Below are 21,430 nucleotides of genomic sequence, written 5' to 3'. Positions count from 1 at the left end.
AAAAGATTCCTACATCTATCTTTATCAATATCATGAGAGTTATTAATTATCATTACCTTCTTACTTAGCGTCCTGTAAGCAGCTTCTGCAGCAGTTTGAGCTGGAGTAGCATTTCTCCCTTCTGCTGCTCGAGCTAGTTGCCTTTCCTAGGAAATTTATAAATAAAAATATTTGCCCCTGTAATTTTCTTGCCGACTTTATAAATACAATTTCATTAAAGATAAAACTATTGCAAACCCGTGAAACCACAAACATACACATTGAAACTTGCATCCTTTCAGTAGTAGACATCAAATAAGTCATGTCAAATACAAACGTAACCATAACCAATCCATATATTAAATAATCTAAAAAAAAAATACCTTTCTTTTTTGTGCTGCAGCAGCTTGAGATTCTGGACATTCGGTTCCCATAGCAGCCTTAGCTGCTTGCTCCTGTAAACATTATCGGATTACTTAGTTCTAAGACAAAATCCATTTAGTACTTGGAATGATGCCCTAAAACCAATAATGATACAGTATGCAAAGCATGCATAAAACAGCTTAGCTTTAGAGAAATATGATTGTTTGTCTGTAATTCCTCAACATAAAATTTGGTATATAATTGTCTCTAGACATACATTGTACATTAGTACATATAGAGGCATATGTTCTGTTTGTAAGCATTTCAGCAGCCATCAAATTTCTTGCAATAATTTTGACTTGTGAGATGCTTCATAAAAAAGGAACATATACTTCATTATCTTCTCACTGATATGTTTCACAGGAAGCAATAGATGAGTCCAAGGAGCTCAAGTCATCATATTGCTGCTTCACTTCAGAGAGTCAGAGTATGTTTTCTTTCTTTGGGTTAAAAGTGATCAACACAGAAACAATGTAGCACTACGAGGAGAGACATTATACTAGGATCTATTTGCTATGCAGGTTGAAAAGAACAAAGAAGGTTGTTTTCTGTTTCTTTTAATTGGCTTTCCTTAGGTGGATACAGGGGAACACTTGTCCATCACCTTTGTATCTCATCTCTTGACCGTATAAATTACACATTAATTGATATCAGCAAGAGTAATATCAATTAAAAATTACTTCATAAGCTTTCTAGAGATGCTGTTTTTTTTATTTGACTAATCTTACCATGAAACTTCATTTCATGCACCGAAATGCTAAATCAGCTTCGTTCATCCAGTTAGCAAATGAATATAACCACCAGAAGCAAATGGCTTTTTTGATGATATGTTGTCTTCATCGTATTTTGGGATTCATACTAATTGGAGAAAGTCAGGGAAATGATATGCAAATGCCAAATGAGTTGATTACCTCAATGTATTCACGGTTCAGTGCTTCCCAAATTATCTTTTTGTTATGTTTCCCCTCTTCATCAAGGAGGTACTCATCAACCTGCAGATGAGCTTAAAGTCTTCATAAAACTACAAGACAAATGAAGTACATAGGCAATCGATGCACACTTTAATACCTTAGTTTACATTTTATATGTTTTGCAGATTTTTTTTAATATAGATTAGTCAACTGAAGCACAACTTACGAACACAACAAAATAGGAGCAATCATATTTATGTAGTTTAACAATTTAAAAAAATAACAATGAAATACATTAAAACAGAGTGATCATTGAGGTAGCTACAATAGTGATCTCAATAACGCAGGAAAGCAGACTCGTTGTCGCTAGAGATGGCTTGGGGTTGGTATGAAAAATAACAAAATAAGGGAATAACTGAGTTAAGGAAGCTATTCATACTTAATTACCAATCAAACGATTATTTAAGCATGAAGATAGCTATCAACCATTATTAAATCATATAGATCGAACAAAATTATGCATGTCAAAAGCCGCTACACGAGGATGCACCATATAAATCCATGAGCCATATGGGGATTGCCAAAAAAGATGCTGGCCCTGGGCATGACCAGCAGTCATAAGGCTAAGAGGTCCATTATGCGGCCCAAGAGCTGTAGAAAAACCTCAGTTCCATGAGTCCACAACCAACCCCCAACTTATGAGATTGAATATGGTGCTTAATGAGAATAGTTTGTCATCACCTTAGCAGTTCCCAGAGATTGATGATTTTCTGGAATAGCTAAGCTTGGTAAAAGCCAAAGTACCCTCTTTGGAAGCTTAAGACTAAACGCCCCAGTTTTACTCTAAAGGGAAGTGTCCGTGGTAATCTAAGTGTCTAAATCATAATAGATAATAAATAAGTAAATCAAAAGTTGTTTTTAAGAGTTATTGTCTAGTGTTAGAAAAGTATTTAAAGTTTATTAAAGTCGTGAGTTAAGTAACTAAGTACAAGGGTCTCATGTTACTTGATGAAGTCTTTAACAAGCCTTTCAGTCTTCTATAATTCTAAAAGCCTAAAAGACTTCCTCCTATTGTCAGCAAGGTCAAGTGGAATGAAATGAACTTGAGTTTTATTGAAGGCTTAGTGGTTGGTGCGTCTGTTTCTCTTCTCCTACCTATTCTCTGTTTTCTCCTCCCTTTGCACTTTGTTCCCTAGTTTCTCTAGAACTCCAGCAGCTAAAGACCTTTTTTCTTCTTCTAAAATTCCTATTACATATCCAGCCCCATGCTTGCTTTGTTCTTCACCATGATTCAGTACAAGGGAAGGTCAGAGGTATAACCAACTCAGAAATATGAGGCAAAGCCAGAACCCTTAATTCATTCTTTGAACTCAAAATATGCTAAGAATCAGCATCCCTTTTAGAACTCATCCAGATGATCCTTGCCAGATATTTCTCTAATTTTACACAATCATTTTTCTAATATTCCTATACAGCGTAACTATTCAATATGTCAGATCGGCCCGGTGAATGTTGCCCTCAGTAAATAAAAGAAACAACCAAACCTAAAAGTTAAGAGTTCCCTCTATTAGAAGTTGCTTTACATATCAAATAATAAACAAAAATAAAAAAAAAAAAAAAAAAAAAAAAAAAAAACCAAATACATACTATAGTAAGATATAAGGATGTGGTTCTGGCACTCCACTTTGCCATATATTTTACCACTGCACTCCACAACTCACTAGATAAAATGGGAGAGCAAGTGTTAAAGTGGAGTGCCAGAATCACTTCCCAAATACAATGCCACACCTACACTGTCATGTATTGCAATTATTCTTTTATAATACACTACAGTTATAGACTATCATTATAATACTGATGAATATGTACCTCTACATCATCAATATCCGATAGGTTGTCAGACTCATCACAAGATTCATTGCCCGCATGAACTGCTTCATTCTCTGTAGGAGCCCCTAAAATGCCATACTTTATCAGCAAGGAGAGAAATATAACATATATATGTATATAACCATGAGAGAGAGAGAGAACGTACCAACATTCTCCATAGAGTGTAACATCCCATTTCCACCATCTCTTGAGCTATTCACTTCTCTTCCAAACTAACACAATGGAATGAGAAAACGAATTAGAAATAATTTTTTCTTGTGAAGTCAAATTTCACTATAATGTAAAGAGTAATAATCATTATGAACCAGCAAGCAACAGAAGTTCCACAAAACACAATATCTTGAGTCTACCCTGTTATAAAAAAATAAAATAAAAACAAGCCTCAGAGAGTATGCCCAACACTTCCAGAGACTGAAAGTAAACATGATGCAATCAGTCCATGAATAGAATAGAATCTTCCCAAGAAAGCATGCAAAAGCCCTATACAACAATAACATCTCAAGAAAGTGGCATAACCTAAACACCAAACAAGGACAAGTCAAGACCCTTCAATTTCAAAAGCAAGGAGCACTATAACAGTGGTCATCAATATATTACACTGAGCGCTCACAAATAAATTAAAACACCAACCTCCCTTCAAGTGAGCAGTCCATGCAAGGGAAATCACTTTAAGAAAAAAAAACCGCACACCATACTTCCAACTATTAGAAACACAAAGCTACTTATAAACAGACCAGATTTCAAGAATCCTCTGCACTACATCATCACTCGTTATAAAATTTTGTTTGTATACCGTACAAGATTAACAGAAATCTGAGATTATCCCAAATCTGAATCATCTAACCTCCAAAGAGAGCTCCGCGCCCCTTAATCTAAGAGGAGAGGTGCATCTCTATCAAAAGCCAGAACTTAGAATAACTGTAGAAACACTAGTCAGAGTAGACTAGCATATTAACACCAATGCCGCACATCACCTATCCTAAAAATGATAGGAATTATGAAAAGGTCCCTCGCTTTTCAAAGTCAAATTTTAAATACTCTGAAGATCACCAGCAGAGAGAAAATATGTATCCGCCGTGAAGCCAGGAACCAGTTGCCAAGCTTATCCCATCTAAGCCTTTGATTCCATTAATTATTGCATACACAGTTTATTGAAGCTGTTTTATCCAACTGAAAACATTTATTTTACTCTGTTATATACTAGACTTCAGCTAATTCATACATTTTAATTTTCTATACGAAGACTAACACTAAACCAGCACCAAACACAAAAGCAGAACATAATATCAAAAAACTTGATCACCAAGCACTCTTGATTAGTCATGTGTATTGATATAATAGAGGAAGGAAAACAGAACAGTGTTTATCCAATCGGCGGTGTGCGGTAATGCCAGTAAAGTATTTGATTATGATTAGGATAGTCTCTTAATAGTTGTAAGCACTGTATAAAGCATTTTATAGAAGTCATTTCTCTAGAGCTAATCTTATTGCAAATTTACTTGAAATTAACACAGGTAGCAGCAAAAGAAATAAGAATAGATTTAACATTTACGTTTGACTGTTGATTGTTGTCTACGCTTTGGCAAGGTAACATATCAACATCAGATTCACTAGGATTCTCCTGAGCAGATGCTTTTTTCCTTCTCTCTATCTCAGCACGCTGGAAAGAGGGAGGATCAGATCCTCCACGAAGTCCACCTGAAATTTTCATGAGCTGTGCATCTCGTCAGAGACTGCAGGTTCTACATTATAAATGGTACGTACACAAGAGTATTAAATGTCAGAAAAAATGGAAATAGAGGACTCACATCGTCATAACATAATTTACAAAGTCCATGAGCAAAAGGTATTCCACTATCCTTGTGTACACAAAGAATGTCATCTCCACTATCAATTTTAACTGCCGTATTTGGTTCTTCACATAATTCTTCCATCTCACTTTCCTTCAGATGGAACTCTTCAATCTAAAGACCAAGCAGATTCATGAAGGAAAAAACGAAGAGTTAAAATGAAGAGAACAATGTTACATATGGAATGACAGTTAGCTTTGCATGAACCTCCAAGTTCCTACACTATAATACAGCATTTATGATCCTCCTCAAGTTCATGTTAAATATAAGATCACAAGATATAAGTTCCGCTCTGAAATTACTATATATTTAATTTCTTAATTTTTTAGCAGCATTGTTTTGTTAATTTTATATATCATTTCAAGCACCAAAAGTTGGTCCTTTTTGTAAATAAGAAAATAAAAAAGAATTATAAATCAGAACCCAATAAAAAGACGAGACAGGACAAATTTTAAGATCATCCAAAATCTTGTAACCTCTAGGAGAATAAAAAAAACAAAAAGAAACGAAAAGGGGGTGCACTCACAAGGGAATTTAACATCAGGAGCACTAAACATGTCTATACACATTAAACCACCTATTCTCCTTGACTATATTATGGCCATAGCAAAGACAGAATTACTGAAACAATTAATACAACAGAGAGAATCTTCGCATCTCAGACTTATGTAAGATGGATTTTTTAAAAACGTAAACAACTACTATGAGTATATTTAGTATATTTTAGATCCACCTCAGTTCATTGAGATTTGGGAAAGAAAGAGTTGACATGTATTATGTATATGGAAGTTTATTATTCAAAGGTATCGAGGGAGGGAATTTGAACTCGAGACATTGAGTGTGTAGGGATAAATGCTCTTCACCAGTAGAACTATAAAACGCCCCACACACGTCAAATTTATTATTCATTATTCAATAGTTTGTTTATCCCAAGACAAGAAAGCAAGTTTCAAATTACAATGACAGAAAAAAATTCTATATCAAATCTTTGTGTGCATATCGTGCTCGTATATTGCAGTCACATTGCCAAAATGGAGTTGGGTTCAAAATACATATCTTTACCACCCCAATATATGTGTGTGTGTGTATTGATACATACCGTCAAGCTCCCAGAATCTGTATTCACAAATTCAATCAGCCGCTTGGTCAATGTTGCATCGCAAACATGTGCGATCCTGACCTGATAATAACAATATACCACATACAACATTAGAAAAACAGATTGATTATAAAATGATGGTATAATTAAATATCATTCCGAATAATATTTGGCCAGAAAGGAACAGTTAGCCAATGGTGCATCTCAAACATGTTCAATCCTTAGCTGCTAAATTACAATATAAAACATGCACCATTTACAATGGAAAAGGGAGTGATTATAAAATGCTGGAATCAATTGAATATCATTCCAAGAAAATTCGGCAGGAAAAAGAGTAGTTGTCAATGGTGCATCACAAACAAGCGTGATCCTGAGCTGATGAATTATAACATACAACATACACCATTTAACGAGAAAAAAAGGAAGGATTATAAACTGCTGGAAAAATTAAATATCATGCCAAAGAAAATTTGACAGGAAAGAGAATAGTTATACGGTTACTAAAAGGCAGGGACTAAATCAGACTAAGAAGAAAAAGGGATGTTCACAAACTACAAAATACAAAGACACCAACATCATTCCCGCTTTGTAAATTACCCAAAAGTATTATAACAGAATGAAAACCAAACCAAATATAAGAAGCCTGTAATCCAAAACAAAACAGCTTCCAACTGGTACATTTTTCGTGACAAAGAAACCAAGTCATAAAAACTTCCATTATCACAACAGAGTACTAATAACTGAATCAATATAAAACAAGTGAATTCTTAAGGTTCATTCCAAGAAATATTTGACAGGAGAAATATATCCCGCCTACATACTCTAGTAGGACAAAGAAGAAAAGAACATTCCAGCTCCAAAATAAAAAAATCATTTAATGAATTCTAACTGGTACTGTAAGAGCTTAAAATAGTAATCCTCTCTGGTCAAATATACCAACTTATTCAAAATCTTCATTAAAGAAGCAGAGTGCTAACTGAGTCTGACTTACAAAATCTGACTTGGAACACTTGAGACCATGTGAAAGTGCAGATATATATAATGCAGCACCACATAACCCACTGGGTTTTTCTTCCTGTCTAGAAAAAAAAAAAAACCAAAAAAAAGTAAAGAAAAGTAAGAAGTTGAAAATCTGGCCTTCTGATACATATAACCTCCTTCACACTTGAAAACTATCTATGATTCTATAAATGCATCACGAAACAAAACTGTAAAGGGAAAAAACACCTGCATCCAATTCCGTTTCATGCTATTGATAATCCGCACTGCAGTCTTAGTAACTCCTTTATTCCTTCCTCCTGGTAAACCTGCAAAGCATAAATGTAGTTGTTATGTCTGTCCCGACTATATAATGGGAATTCAACTTCAAGTTAATTTGGATAATACAGTAACAAAGAGAAACTCTGCGCTAAAGCCGACACTTACTCTCTGAAAATTTAGCGATAAATATGGAAGGATCAACAGGTAGGCTCGCAAATGGAAACTCATCAAGATAAAGAACTTTGGACAGTTGCATATATACCGCACCTAGTGTGTAACTGCAATTCATGGTATAACAAGCAAGATTAAAATAAAACTAGTACGTGTATAATCAAAACCAAATTATTCAGAATTCATTGCTGAGAAGCCGGGGAGAACAGAATAAGTTGAGAAGGAAAGAGATAGGAGGAGCATAAAGAAAAGGCTTTCTCACACATCTATCTTCAAGAAGTTTGAGAACTCAATAAGAAGATATGGCTTCCTCTTTGTCCTACAAGACAGCAAAAGTTCAATATCATATATCTCCATGACTAAAATTCTTTTTTAATTGAGAAACTAAAAATATAAATAGTTTACAGCTGATTATAAGACTTGAACTTGATAGTTTATTATTTTATTCATGACAACTAAGAAACCCAAGTATCCAGAATATTTATAATGGAAAGTAATAAGCAACTTTCTTCCTCAAAGCACTCAGAATAGGTGTCTCACATAACAATCACTAAACATAACCTTTGCAACTTATGTTCCATAATTACTAGAACAAAAAGATTCTTTTAAACACCTAGTCCTTACCCTATGTGATCCATCAAGTGAAGAAGACTATAACTTCATGTGAATCTTAGGGAGCCCAAATTTTGAAACTCACGACAACTGATAGGGCTGTCTAGAAAGTTAAGCCAAGAGGAACACAAAATGGTACAAAAATCAAAATACAGCCATCTGCAACTATACCATTTTCTTATATTAAGTAGAATGGATGCAATAGCGCCAGGGTATAAGGGAATACTTACCGACATGCAATGTATAAACATGCAGCCAGTACTTGCTCTGTGTTACGCCCCCTTGTGAAATTCCTCTCAAGCGCCATCTTTACATAGCGAAGCAAGTTCAGGGATTCAGTAGTTCATATATTGTGTAAGTGTATAAATGACAACAATGAGGCTTCATTACAAATGTACATACCGTGTAGAAACGCAGAGCTATGTCAGTAATTTCTTCATTCTCCCCCATCTCTAAACCATTTCTTAGGCATCTCAATTCATATCTGGCTGCAAAAAAAAAAAATACAAAATACAAAATAAGAGATGGTTAAACTAAGAAGTCAGCACGCATTCATCTTCCGTAACTCTTGACCAAGAATTTTTAGACAGCCTTCATAAAGTAATGAAATTGTAAAAACCAATTAGCAGAAAGTAAACAAGCATTCACAATGGAGGATCCCAAATAACAAGAAACCAAAGAGCCGTGATAAAGTTGACTTAAGAAGAAATTGCTCACAATGAAAACCCCCCAATCCCAATCTGACTTCCTTAACCTACTGGAATAGAAATCACAACCTCTATTCATAACCACATCGGTTTCAAACAAGCAATTTCAAAACCCGAACCCACCCTGATCCATTAAGTATCCCTAGGCTAACACTTGGAAAATGCAAAAAGCCGAAGAGAAGCATTACCATTATCGATCAGCCTCTCGCGAGAAGCCGAGACCTCACTCTGGAAACCCCGCACGAAATTCCCAGACAGTTTGCTCTGCAACACAGCAATTCGTATCAAATATCAAACACCAAACCCAACAATCACAAGGAGAGGTCACAAAGAAACCCGAATACCTGGCCGGCGGCATCTTTGAAAAAAGTGGGCTCTTCAGAGTAAATGTCATACACTAAGACCTTGCCGCACATATCACACCATCTACATATATCAAACAGCAAGAATCGAATCACAAAAAAATAAATAAAGATAAAAATTGAAGCAATAGGAAGAGTAACGATTATAGAGTGAAGACTACTCACATTCTGCCACTATCTTCTGTTCCGGGGACGCTTTTGCTGCAATTGTTACAGAACACCATTCTCAGAGAAACTGAGGCGCCAAAAATTGGTACCAATTGCTCGACCAGGATTGGGGGGAGAGCGATTCGACTGTTTTGGTTAAAATGAAAACTGAAAAAGAAAGGAACTTGGAGCAAGATATGGAAGAGTTTGAGGATTGGGGAAGAGGAGAAGATTTGGGTGAGTGGTGAGTGCACGTGGGATTGAAGCTCAGAGGTGTCTGGGATTTTAGGGATTTAGGGATTTGGGGATCAGAGAGGTTTTGACTTTTTGGAGAGGGTCAATGATGACAATAGCCCAAAAGGTCGGCACTTCGCGCGCGCAATGTTGTCAGAACGGAGTATTAAAATATCGGTATCGGTATATATATCGGTATATATATCGGTCTGTTGAAAAATCAGGAGATTTCGGATATATCAGGGAAACCCGGGAAAAAAATATCGATATTTTAGGAAGAATTTTTTTTTCTGAAATATTTAATTTATTGGATTTATATATAAATATTACAAATATCAACTTCATCTACATCCAGAATGAGAATCTAGGTTGTTGATAAGAGTCATAAGACACACGCTGATCCACAAAAGTACAATAATCAGACCAAGACATATGACTCATATAGTACAAATTGTAGTGTTGAATATGATAATCATATATGTCTTTGGAGCTGCCGACTGTTTCCCCTATAAGTGGATAGTAAGGATGATGGAAACTGGATGACTGATCACTAACTTCCGCGCATTGATTATAGCCATAAACATTATAGCCATATTGATTCTTGCCTTCTTGGGATCCATTTGAGGTTCCAGTCCCACTACCTAAACTGATAGAATCAAAACTTAGCGCCACTGAAGCAACATCTTGATCATCATTTGGACCTCTAGTCCTCCTCCCATACATGATATCCTCTTGCGCTCCATACCTAGTACTTCTATAGCCATGATCATGGGAGGCATGATCGTAATTTTCTTCAGATGAAAAATTGTTCAATCCACCAACTGTAGAAGATTGTCCATATACAAACCCGGTGCCAGTATTTCCACCACCTTTTCCGCTTCCACCATCTTCATCATCATCTGAACTATCCGGAGTTGCTATGCCGCCCCATGCATCATCACTGTCTAAATTATCTTCTGGGTTTCCAACAACTTCTTCAGATAATACCCTTTGTACGTTGATTCCATTGGCAGTTGCAGTTCAACCACTTCAAGAGGTGGATTGCCATCATCATCATCGAGGTGTGTAGGCATAATCCAAGCTTGAAGTGGATCAATGCCATCATGAAATGGTTCACTTGCGACATGAAGTAAATCGATATAGTTGTTTTCATTTATCACATTATCCTTTGCTTGTCTATCGCGTAGACGCAACTTCATATTATAGTAGCAGTATACAAACTTTTCCAACTTCTGATATGCAAGACGGTTCCTTTGCTTTGTATGGATAAGAGCAAATGTGCTCCAATTTCTCTCGCAAGCTGAAGAAGAAGCCGTTTGTGCTAAAACACGCATTGCAATTCTTAATAAATTTGGTGCAGAATAGCCCCATTGTGACCACCAATCAACTAAAAATGAAAGAATCACTTACTACCCGAACCAAATGGTCATAATTCATAAATATTTTATACTATGTAAACTACAAACCTGAATTCCTCGTATTTCTTGTGTGTTTCGCCATGGTTGAGCCAAATGATTGTTTTGCATCTCTAAAGCATACAACTTGCATTAACGATTTTAATGGTTATATACTTATATAAAAGGATCTCAAATATCTTAAGGTTTTCATCATTAAGAAGTATGTACCTCATCTACATAAGTGTCCAAAGAATCCATAAGGTGGATGTTATTTTTGTTAAATTGTTCGAAAACTTGTGCAATCACTTTTGAAAAAGTACTACCATAGCCAACCTCATTTCGATATTGAAAATTTGGGTTCAGGAAATGTGCTGCAAATAAGAAACCAGCGAGTAGTTATCTATTAGTACATTGTACACCAATTCATCATTGAAAAAGATGGAGTAACAATAATTATATATACCTGCTACATGTAATGGTTGACTTAGTGTTTTCTCCCATCGGTTATTGATGATGTTAAGCACCCATTGCTTTCCTTTCATCTGAGATATTTGTTGTTTCACTCTTTCAAACATATCATATAGAATGGGCATGGTTGGTTGAACTTCCGTGTCAATGATTCGGAGAATCTCATATAATGGTTTATAAATTTTATGGACTGTTTCCATGCCATCCCAAAATCTGTTGTCAAAAATATTATCTTCTACCTTCTTGCCTTCTCTAGTTCTGCTTGCTGCATTATGAGTCCAAGCGGTACTTGTAAACAATGTTCTCAAACCTGCTTTATTTTTCAAAATGCTATCAATGGCAATGTGATTTGTTACAAATCGAGTTTTGCCCGGTCGAATCAAATCTCCATGGGTGATGCTTCTCATTTCTGCTAGTACCCAACCATGATTGTAGATGTAATTAGTTACACTTTGAGCCTTTTTAATGACAATAGCTACTGCTTCGTCCTTCCCGATATCTTCAAATATCAAATCAATGCAGTGGGCAGCACATGGGATCCAATACAGTGGATATTTTTCCTCCAAATCTCTTCCGGCCTTTTTAAATGCTGATGCATTATCAATGACAATCTGGACAACATTTTCTGGTCCAACATCTAGGATAATCTCATCAAGCAAACCATATATGTACTCAGCAGTTTTTTTCTTATGAGAAGCATCAGACTTCAAAAACACTGTTGAACCTTTCGAGTACACCATAAAATTTAAAATAGACAGTTTTGTAGGTCCTGTCCATCCATCACACATAATAATACATCCATATATTTTCCAAATGTCTCTATGACTATCCACATACTTTCTCATATCTGTGTACTCATTTTCTAGGTAAGGACTCTGAATCTCATAGGGAGTTGGAAGCTTCACGCCAGGATCTTCAAATAATAAAATAAAAAATTTAAATAATAATTAAACATAACATAATTTTATGATTCCATAAATCACAAATGTATAGATTATTTACCGGAGGCAGCTGTTTCAGCAAGCATGTTCTTAAAATGTGGACAATTAGCTTTGCTTGCAGGGACACCACCAAATATGAAAAATCTGGAAACTGCCTTTCCCACTCTTTATCTAGCACCTTTTAGTATGCCTTTCATTGTGCTTTGCTTTGATCGACTTTTCTGGTGTGGCATTTCCACTGGAGGCTCTGGAAATGAATAGTGATAGGAGTTTGATCGATCAACTTGTTGTTGTTGACGACTGCTGCTACCACCTCTCGATTGTGTAGGAGTTTGTAAACTTTTGCTCTTGGTAAACTGAGAATTTTTATCACGATATGTGGTTGAACATCTTTGTGCTTCCTAATAACCATATTGTTCTGCAGGGTGCACGTAAGCTGGATACTGATATCCATCGTCACCATCACTCTCGTCGTCATCGTAGAAATTTTTTTTACTCCCAAGATAATCATTTCGGAGCTCTTGTCTAATGTCCTCTTCAACGACTTTCTTATCTTGCTTGATACATTCTTTTTTCTTTATCCATGCTATCACCTCATGCTTGATATCTGCTAGCACCTTTTCACATTTTTTTACACTCTTGTGTGGATCATAACCTGATAAATGACTCTTCAATCTTGTAATTCCGCCACTTTGAAAAATGCTTTCACAAAATATACATTTTGTGCCAGAACGATTTCCTGGGATAACCGTTGCGTACTTCCATGCTGGATCATTTGCACGGCTACTTGCCATTTTTGATCTATTACATAACAATACAAATTTTATTACACATTTATTGTAAATTAGTGAGTAACTACTAAAACAAAGAATGTAAGTTCAAAATGGCAATATATATATAGTATGTACCTGAACAAAACAACTTCTTTCAAAATAATTGCAGGAATGCAATACGTATTGCTTCTATGTTGATGTACGCCTCTTGGGGAAGTTATGTAATTGAGATTTATGCTTTGGAGTAGGTCTGTGATGTATTATGTATGATGTACCTAAGGGCTGGGTTAAGCTCTTATATAGAATTCTCAATCCTCTCTCTCATCTATATAATTCACACATCTCCCTATGTCTCTCTCTCTCTTTCTTATCTCTATAATTAAAAAATTTATTCAGTTGGTCTCGTCTTTTTTGGATCAACACATTTTGCAAATCTTCATTGAGATCTTTCACTCAAGATATGATGGGACGTTGGAGTCACATGACTCACATATCTCTCTCTGTGTTTGTTTCTCATGTCTATAATCAGTCAAAATATAGTGAGAGTGTGGAACGTTGGAGTCACATGACTCACATATCTCTCTCTCTCTCTCTCTCTCTCTCTCTCTCTCTCTCTCTCTCTCTCTGTTTCTCATCTCTATAATTGTGTTCTGTATCTTATGTCACGGACTCACACTCTCACCAATACACATGTGTTCTCTATCTTATAGTTATACTCATTCTTTTTCTTAAGTGTAAATATTCCTCCACTGTCCACTCATCTCCAAGTTTGATAATTGTGTAATAGATCGATCTGCATCCAGATATATTTCGAAAGGAATCATGTTTTTCTCGAGAGTCGAGAGTCGAGACCACCACTCGTCATTGGGATACACCTTGAGGGAATTAGTTACTTCTCTTCCAAATAGCATTTCAATTTTTTATAGATATTTTTTTAATATGTCAGTGATATATCGAAAATATCATAAATGTCGGAGATATTTCCTAAATATCGGTGATATTTGAGGATATTTCCTAAATATCGGGGAAATATCGTAGATACGGTGGAAGATAAGATATTGACCCCTAAAGATATATCGGTTATTCGAAAAAGGGAGATATCGGATATATCGCAGAGATTTTAATCATTGGTCAGAACTAAACTTTTATCTCAATATGTGCTTTAAATCACCCAATTCCAATTATGTTCTGACTAAGTTGATTCAGATTATTAAAAACAAGGTTACTATAGTAATTAATAAAATAAAAACTAAAATAAATAGATATTTGGGGAGAAAATATGGATAGTGAATAAAAAATAGGATTACAAGACTTGGTAACTGCATAAAAATGAATAGATAAACGTGAAAAGGGATACAAATTTATCATTCTGATCAAAAATATATATAAACTGATAAATGAAAATTAACTACTCCTTAGTTTTAGAGGTGATTTTGTGAAACCGTACAAATTTGCACGAGTAGATGTTAGTATAATTAAAAAAAAATTAAAAAAAATTTGTGAGGGCACCTGCTCTAGACCCTAATTAAAAATTAATAATTAATCTGCTAGTATGTCCAATATTAGCATTTAGAGTTTGTGTTGTTTCTTTTTTTTTTTTTTTTTTAAAAACGTTTTTTATTAATAACTCACACACCATACATATGTCTGTGAGGTTTGAACTCGTGACCTCAAAGTTGTCAGTTAAACACCTTAACCAACCAAGCCACAGCTCACTGTGAGTTGGTGTTGTTCTTAACACACCTATTTTTTCTATTAGCACACCTCATCTATATGAGAGTCAATAATAAAACTAATTCATCAAGTAGCAAGTTGTAAATAAAATTAAAATATATGGATAGGAAAATAAATAAGATGTGTTAGTAACAAAAAAAAGATGTGTAATAATATCACCCTTAGAGTTTTAGACCCACAATTTTTTACCTTGAAACTGTATGTTTATAGATATGGAAGAGCGCATATACAATGGTAAATGAAGCACTTAGCTGTTAGAATTTAAATGAAGCACTTAGGTAGACCATTACGCGTGCCACTGCGCATTGATTGATACTTGTGCGACAATAAGTGTAATGTTTGCCAATTGTTACAAAGGACTCGCACAGGACCGCGCTAAGTTATACAATAACCACGACCCACTTGTTAGTTTCTCAGGAGATTGTCCAACCTCTCGGCTCAGATTGCCTCACGATCACTGTTGATAGCAGTCCCCATCGTACTTCTATCACCTCATGGTTCCTCATTGTGGATTGCTCTTCTCTCTACAATATTATGGGTCATGACATCATCTGGGAATTCTAATGTTTCATGCAAGGACACATGATTATAATGAAGGCGAGAAGCATCCTCACCATTCATGACCGAGCAGACATTGAACACTGCAAGCTTAACGTTGTACAACAAGGGAGAGGGACACATGAGAAGTTACCATTGATGACCCTCGGGAGGACCCCGAGAATTCTAAGCAAAAGAAACCTAAGCGCCCCGCCCCCCCCCCCCCCCCGCCGCCCGGAACCTAACACATGGGTCTCACTATCCACCACTAATCTTGATGGGAAGGTTCGTATCGGCACCAACCTTAGTCTCGAGCTTCGCTAGAAACTCATCACTTTCTTGCATAACAAGCAAGAGGTATGGTGTTTGATTTGTCAGGAATCTCCCCTGATGTTATCACACATAAGCTTAACATACTCAAGTAATGCACTCCCGTGAGTCAAAAGTGTCGGACCTTCAATGAAGAGAAGTATTGTGCTATTTAAGCCGAGGTCTAACAACTTTGTGAGATCAAATTCATTCGTAAATTCTTTTACCCCACTTGGGCCTCTAATGGTGTAATGGTCCCCAAACCTAATGACAAGTGGGGGATGTGTATTGATTACACCAATCTAAACAAAACTAGCCCTATGGATAGCTTCCCGCTACCTCGGACAGACCAACTGGTCGATTCCACCGCAGGGCACAAGATGCTCAGCTTTCTTGACGTCTACTCAAGATACAACTAAATGTAAATGCACCTAGTTGATCAAGAGCACACCACCTTAGTCACAGACAAGGACTTTACTGTTACAAGGTCATGTCATTGGGAACATCCTTGTTGCCTTGGCACGTTTCATCTCTCGCTTGAGAGGCAAATGCAACCTCTTCTTCCAGCTCTCAAAACACAATACAAGAAAGTTGTCGCTTGGGGATATGAGCATGACAAAGCCTTCAACAGTATATCAAAGCCTACCTAGCCTCTGCCCACTTACTCTCCAAACCTATCCCAGGTGAAGTGTCATACCTATACATTGTTGTCTCTTCTACTGCTATAAGCTTCGCCCTCACGCGACGAGAACATGAAACCGCGAGCTCCCAGTATACTACATCAGAAAGGGGTTCACGGATGTCGAGACCCGTTACCTTGAAATTGAGAAACTTGCCCTAGCCCTGATCATGGCTGTCAGGAAACTTAGACAATACTTTCATGCCCACACTATCCATATCCTCACCAATCATCCACTAAGACAAATTCTCCAAAAATATGAATCTTCTACTAGCCTAGTTAAGCGGGTAATTGAGTTAGAAGAATTCAACATCCACTTGAAGCCCTGAACAACCATCAAAGGACATACAAAAACTGACTTTATAGTTGAGTTCATCCCTCTAATCCTAGTAGCAGAAGCTCTTGAAACCCCGCCACCTTGTAACTCCATCTGGGAGCTTTATGTTGACGGCTCCTCTATCAAGTAATAACAAGCTCAGTGGAGCTAGGATAATCATCACACATCCTGAGGGAAATTCTTACAAGCATGCCCTACGATTTCGAATTTAAGACTTCCAACAATACACAACTGAATATGAGGCACTAATAGCGGGAAACCCGCTTTGCCGGGACCTTGAAGCTTTCCACCTTCACAAATAAAGTGATTCACAACTCGTTGTTAATCAGGTCAATGGAGACTGCTTCAAGTTTAATCATTTATCAAATAAATTTAGGATCATACAAAAGAATGGTGGGGCACTCTTACATCGATTCTCCTCTTTTAAAATCACCTAGATCACAAGATTTAAAAACTCCAACGCTGATGCTCTCACGAGACTCATCACCGGTCTTTCCAGGACCATGCCACAAGACCTACACATTGAAATACTTGACAAACCTAGTATCCGAGGCATATTCAAACACCTTCGTCACTGAAGTGGGAGTCCCACCTTCTTAGATGGACCCCTTCATTGCTTTTCTCTCCAAAAGAACCTTACACAATTAAACATGCAACACAAAGCCGCCACATGATAAGCTCTATTGTCGTGGTCAATTTTGCCCTTTCCTCAAATGCATCCCCACTGAAGAGGGACATAAGGACTATAAAACATAAGTGTGTTTTCTTATGAATTAATATGTATGAAGAAACCATGACTGAGCGACTTGTTAAAACTTTTCTGTTAGATAGTTTATTTTGAAAGTCAATTACATGTTGAAGGAAAATGTAAAACAACATCACAAATTAACGAGAGCATCTTCAGTACACGACGTGTATCTTCACGTACATACATGAATGGTCAAGATTAGAGGAAATAATATAGAAACATGGTGGCCAAATATATGAATTGTTATGAACGGTTAAGATTGTGTCGTGTAAATACACGTCGTGTATACAAGAATTTCCACAAATTAACCGCTTAATCGAGTTTTCTTATTTTAATCCCAAATAAATGGAAATTCTTGTATGCACATTGTACTAGTTCTTGTACATTCATATTTTTAGTTTCTTTCAACCGTGACACCCATAGTGCTTGTACTACTGTCCCAAGCTCCATCCAAGTACAATTCAGCAACTTGCTCATGCATATTGCAACTCTCCACACCTCCATTTTCCTTCAACTGTGAGCTTTTATAAACCCCCCCCCCCCTTCCAGCATGTACACTTCCACCTTGGCTTAGCCATCCGACAAAACCACACTAAAACTTTACAGAATCATAATGCATAAAATAGTGGTAATTTTCTACAGGTATGTATCGAGAAGCCACGACTTAGCCACTTATGAATTTTTTTTCTTTAGATACATGTAGTTTCATTTGAAAGTCAGTTAAATCGTTGAAGTAAAATATAAATATAAAACATGAGACCCAAAGTAACCAAAAAAAAAATATGAGACCCAAAATTGTAAATAACAAAAAAAAGAAGAGGTGGCATAACAGAAATGAAACCCTCGCAATTTTCAAATTTCAGCAAAACCTTTCGTTGCCCTGCTACTATCTCTGCTTCCAGAGCTATCGCCGGTGGAGAATCATCGAAGCAAGATCAGTGCTTCTTCTTCTTCTTCTCTAAATATCGATCTGAATTCTCACAATAACTAATAGTTATTTTTAATTTGTTTGCAGTAGAAAACCTAGTTTTAGCTACCTTCATTATGCTTGTGATTGCACTAGTTCTTAATTCAATTTTGTATTTGTGATTTTTGTGGGTTTCACTTGGTTTCTTCAGCAAATAATCTAGATAGAACAGTCGAATCAATGGTGGAAACTAGTTTCCCCAATTCTTGTGCTGAAGACCTCAAGAAACGTGTGATGGAGATATTTCAGGGTATTACCAAAGACATTGAGGACGAGGAATTGAATAGTCAATTTCGCATGATGGGGAGTAGCTACGATTCCCTTAACAATTATGCAGTTAGATGGTTCAATTTAATAGCAGATTTGGGCAACACTGACAAAGCTAGAGAGATGTTTAAGCCTCTCTCTGACTTGGGCATTCTACCTCCCGTTGCTGTCTTCACCATGGTGATTTCTCTCTACTCTGGTACACGCAAGGCCGAGAGTGCTCTCAAGGTCTACCACCAAATGATAGCCGTTGGTGTCAATCCCGTCTTCTACACTTACACTCAACTCATCTGGGTACTTGCAACAGACTTTTCCAAAGTAAGGTACCTTAGGTTGGCCAAGAAGTATTTTCTTGAAACCTTGGATAAGGGGATGACACTCGATCGTACACCTTTTCTGTATCTTATGGGGGCCATTGCCTACCGAGAGCCACTGTAGAAGTTCAAGGAGTTCCTTCAGCACATAAAAGCCAAGGGGTTCATTCTTCACGACAATGGTTTTTACTACAATGGGGCCTACCATGCTGAAGCAAGGGAAGTATTGAAGATGCATGCTCATCTTGTCCACAATGACACTGTTGACAAGGATGTTAGAAGTTACTTCTACATGAAGAGCATCTCCACTACTGATCACTTCTAGAAACTAGTGTGCAAGATGTACACTGTTTTGGTAAATGATGGAAATAAAGACGAGGCCACAGAGTTCTATAATGAAGTTAAGGAGATGCGTGTAGAACCCATGGTCGTAATCCACACCTCCGTTATTAAAGCCTACCTCAAGTTTGACAAGACCAAGGGTGCTCTAGAGGCATACCTTGCCATGTTAGCTGCTGGGGTTACCCCGAACTCCTACACTTACACCGTTTTAATCAAGGGACTTGCTGCTGATCCCGATTTCTTTGGAGATGCCAAGAAGTATTTGCTCGAGATGATGGACAAGGGGAAGCGGCCCAATGTTGCTACCTTCACTGTGGTGATGGAGGGCTTTGCAAAACAGGAGGACAAGGCAGCTGAGGAGGAGGGAAAAACTTTTGTGCAGGTAATGATGGATAAGGGGTTTTTGCCTAATGCAAAGGCTATGATGAACGTATTAAAGGGTAGACCAACACCTGTAATTAGAAGCATCATGAGTATTGTCATTTTCACCTTGAAGCAGTGAGCAGAGATGAGCATCACTACTTCATGGATGTTATACCTGAAGCTTTAGGATTAAGAGACATGAAATACGGAGGAGCTAGTGATAATAGAAAATGGGATTTAAGTATATGTTATGTGGGACTTTTTGTTGTTTGTGAATTGTGATATTGAATTATCTACAGTTTCTGTTACTCTTATTCTGGTTGTCTGAATGTCATATTATTTTCTTCTTGCTCAGATGGTATCATATACTTATGGTAGGTTTGACATGATGAGCAAGTAGTTCGTCTTTGGTAGCGTGTGTGTGTGTGTGTGTGGAAGCTTCAAATTCACTACATGACCTCCTGTGATCTTGAATTGCCTCTGTAGTTTGTAAAATTATTTTACATTGTTGCCTTCGCTTGGAACTTCACAATCTCGTATCCCAACTTGTGCAGTTATTAAGGGTTAAATCATTTAATCACTGCTGTATCCTTTTGAATACAAATGAGTAGCAATCCTTGCTTGAAATAAGAGATGCTTATTTAAGTCTGATAAGGTTGTTGTCATCTTCGTTTGACACTAGTCATAATTTTACTTCCTTTTAAATCAGAAAAAAGGTGCACCGCTTTTGGTTATGAGGTGACATTCATTCATTTGCTTTTGATTGTATTTGATCGTTAGGTATTTAGGAAAGTTTTGCACATTTCAGTTTCATGCTATATCACGAGTCTTTTATTATTTGGTTATTTGCATTTTCTTAATAGTTTCAAGTTACTTCCATCAATTTAGACTTCAGGCAAATAAAAGTTTCTTAATCCATTATGGTTTTGAATTTAACATAAGTTTGCCTGGAAATTTACCTCTTCTTGAACCCTCAAACGCTCACTAGAAGCATTAGGTAATTTCTAGGACTTTTGATGCCTAACAAAATCGTAAAGAAAAGTATATCAACAGAAACTTCTGTCTTTTCTGGTTTGAATTCAGAGCATGAATATTTTGTTTGTCAAATGTGCAAGTGTTTATTATCTTGCAAGGAGATTTGTGCGTTTGATATAATTCAGTTTGATCCTAGTCCTTTTTTACTGTATCGTAGCTTTAGTGCACACTTATTATTTATGAGTTCAAGTTGACTGATTTTGAAAACATTTGTTTTCAATCCTTTGAATTTTTCATGCATGTATATTGGGCAAGGTACAAACAGTAGTGTTGAGAAATCAGAACACAATGCACACATCTAAATACGGGAGTATTCTTGGCTTCTTGCGTACTTAGAGAAGTTTTGAGAAACAAAAGATTGTATTTGATAGTAAGGTGTGTGAGACGTCATTGTCCCTCGTAAATGCATACAATCATGATAAGTGGGTTGTGGACAGAAGCATTGTCACAGGTAACACAACTATGGTACTCTAAGGCTTTCTGTAGACGTCTAAAATTTACTTGGTCTCCTTTTGTTCAAGTAAACCTGAGCAGCAACTTATAGTTGAACTTCTTAAAAAGGTTCTGAGTTTTG

General features: G+C 36.6%; 4 protein-coding genes across 4 annotated transcripts; 2 read left to right on the top strand and 2 right to left on the bottom strand.

Moving 5' to 3' along the window:
* Positions 1 to 50: 50 nt before the first annotated feature.
* LOC101293590 (transcription factor IIIB 70 kDa subunit-like) lies at positions 51 to 9,668 on the bottom strand. The gene is made up of 16 exons (XM_004299835.1): positions 9,430 to 9,668; positions 9,247 to 9,328; positions 9,091 to 9,166; positions 8,598 to 8,683; positions 8,426 to 8,502; positions 7,846 to 7,902; positions 7,578 to 7,690; positions 7,380 to 7,459; positions 6,153 to 6,233; positions 5,012 to 5,167; positions 4,756 to 4,917; positions 3,349 to 3,415; positions 3,183 to 3,268; positions 1,314 to 1,394; positions 363 to 434; positions 51 to 177 (listed from the first exon to the last, which is right to left on the bottom strand). Exons 1-16 carry the CDS (start codon positions 9,486 to 9,488, stop codon positions 61 to 63), a joined length of 1,452 nt encoding a protein of 483 aa, XP_004299883.1. The 5' UTR covers positions 9,489 to 9,668; the 3' UTR covers positions 51 to 60.
* Positions 9,669 to 10,151: 483 nt separating this feature from the next.
* Positions 10,152 to 13,245, bottom strand: LOC101304007. The gene is made up of 6 exons (XM_004301433.1): positions 12,861 to 13,245; positions 11,506 to 12,423; positions 11,271 to 11,413; positions 11,112 to 11,173; positions 10,468 to 10,633; positions 10,152 to 10,286 (listed from the first exon to the last, which is right to left on the bottom strand). The coding sequence occupies exons 1-6, from the start codon at positions 13,243 to 13,245 to the stop codon at positions 10,152 to 10,154; spliced, it is 1,809 nt and encodes a 602-aa protein (XP_004301481.1).
* A 5,470-nt stretch (positions 13,246 to 18,715) lies between these two features.
* LOC101303714 lies at positions 18,716 to 19,240 on the top strand. The gene has a single exon (XM_004301432.1). The coding sequence runs from the start codon at positions 18,716 to 18,718 to the stop codon at positions 19,238 to 19,240; it is 525 nt and encodes a 174-aa protein (XP_004301480.1).
* A 216-nt stretch (positions 19,241 to 19,456) lies between these two features.
* On the top strand, positions 19,457 to 19,960 carry LOC101303430 (pentatricopeptide repeat-containing protein At5g65560-like). The gene has a single exon (XM_004301431.1). It carries the CDS (start codon positions 19,457 to 19,459, stop codon positions 19,958 to 19,960), a length of 504 nt encoding a protein of 167 aa, XP_004301479.1.
* The last annotated feature ends 1,470 nt before the right edge of the window (positions 19,961 to 21,430 follow it).

Source organism: Fragaria vesca, linkage group LG5 (genome assembly GCF_000184155.1).
Source record: "Fragaria vesca subsp. vesca linkage group LG5, FraVesHawaii_1.0, whole genome shotgun sequence".
In the NCBI taxonomy this organism is placed as follows: Eukaryota; Viridiplantae; Streptophyta; class Magnoliopsida; order Rosales; family Rosaceae; genus Fragaria; species Fragaria vesca.
Note: the sequence above shows the minus strand (reverse complement) of the source record. Positions and strands in the feature narration are given on the sequence as shown.

Excerpts from the sequence above, each read along its gene's own strand:
- LOC101293590 (XM_004299835.1), bottom strand. The coding sequence starts at position 9,488 with ATGGTGTTCTGTAACAATTGCAGCAAAAGCGTCCCCGGAACAGAAGAT. Across the intron at positions 8,684-9,090 it reads CGAGAGGCTGATCGATAATG|CCAGATATGAATTGAGATGC; the intron begins GTAATGCTTCTC and ends TTTTTTTTGCAG. Across the intron at positions 7,691-7,845 it reads AACTTCTTGAAGATAGATGT|TTACACACTAGGTGCGGTAT; the intron begins GTGAGAAAGCCT and ends CATGAATTGCAG.
- LOC101304007 (XM_004301433.1), bottom strand. The coding sequence starts at position 13,245 with ATGGCAAGTAGCCGTGCAAATGATCCAGCATGGAAGTACGCAACGGTT. Across the intron at positions 12,424-12,860 it reads GCACCCTGCAGAACAATATG|ATCCTGGCGTGAAGCTTCCA; the intron begins GTTATTAGGAAG and ends TATTATTTGAAG. Across the intron at positions 11,414-11,505 it reads TCAACCATTACATGTAGCAG|CACATTTCCTGAACCCAAAT; the intron begins GTATATATAATT and ends TCTTATTTGCAG.
- LOC101303714 (XM_004301432.1), top strand. The coding sequence starts at position 18,716 with ATGGTGGAAACTAGTTTCCCCAATTCTTGTGCTGAAGACCTCAAGAAA.
- LOC101303430 (XM_004301431.1), top strand. The coding sequence starts at position 19,457 with ATGTACACTGTTTTGGTAAATGATGGAAATAAAGACGAGGCCACAGAG.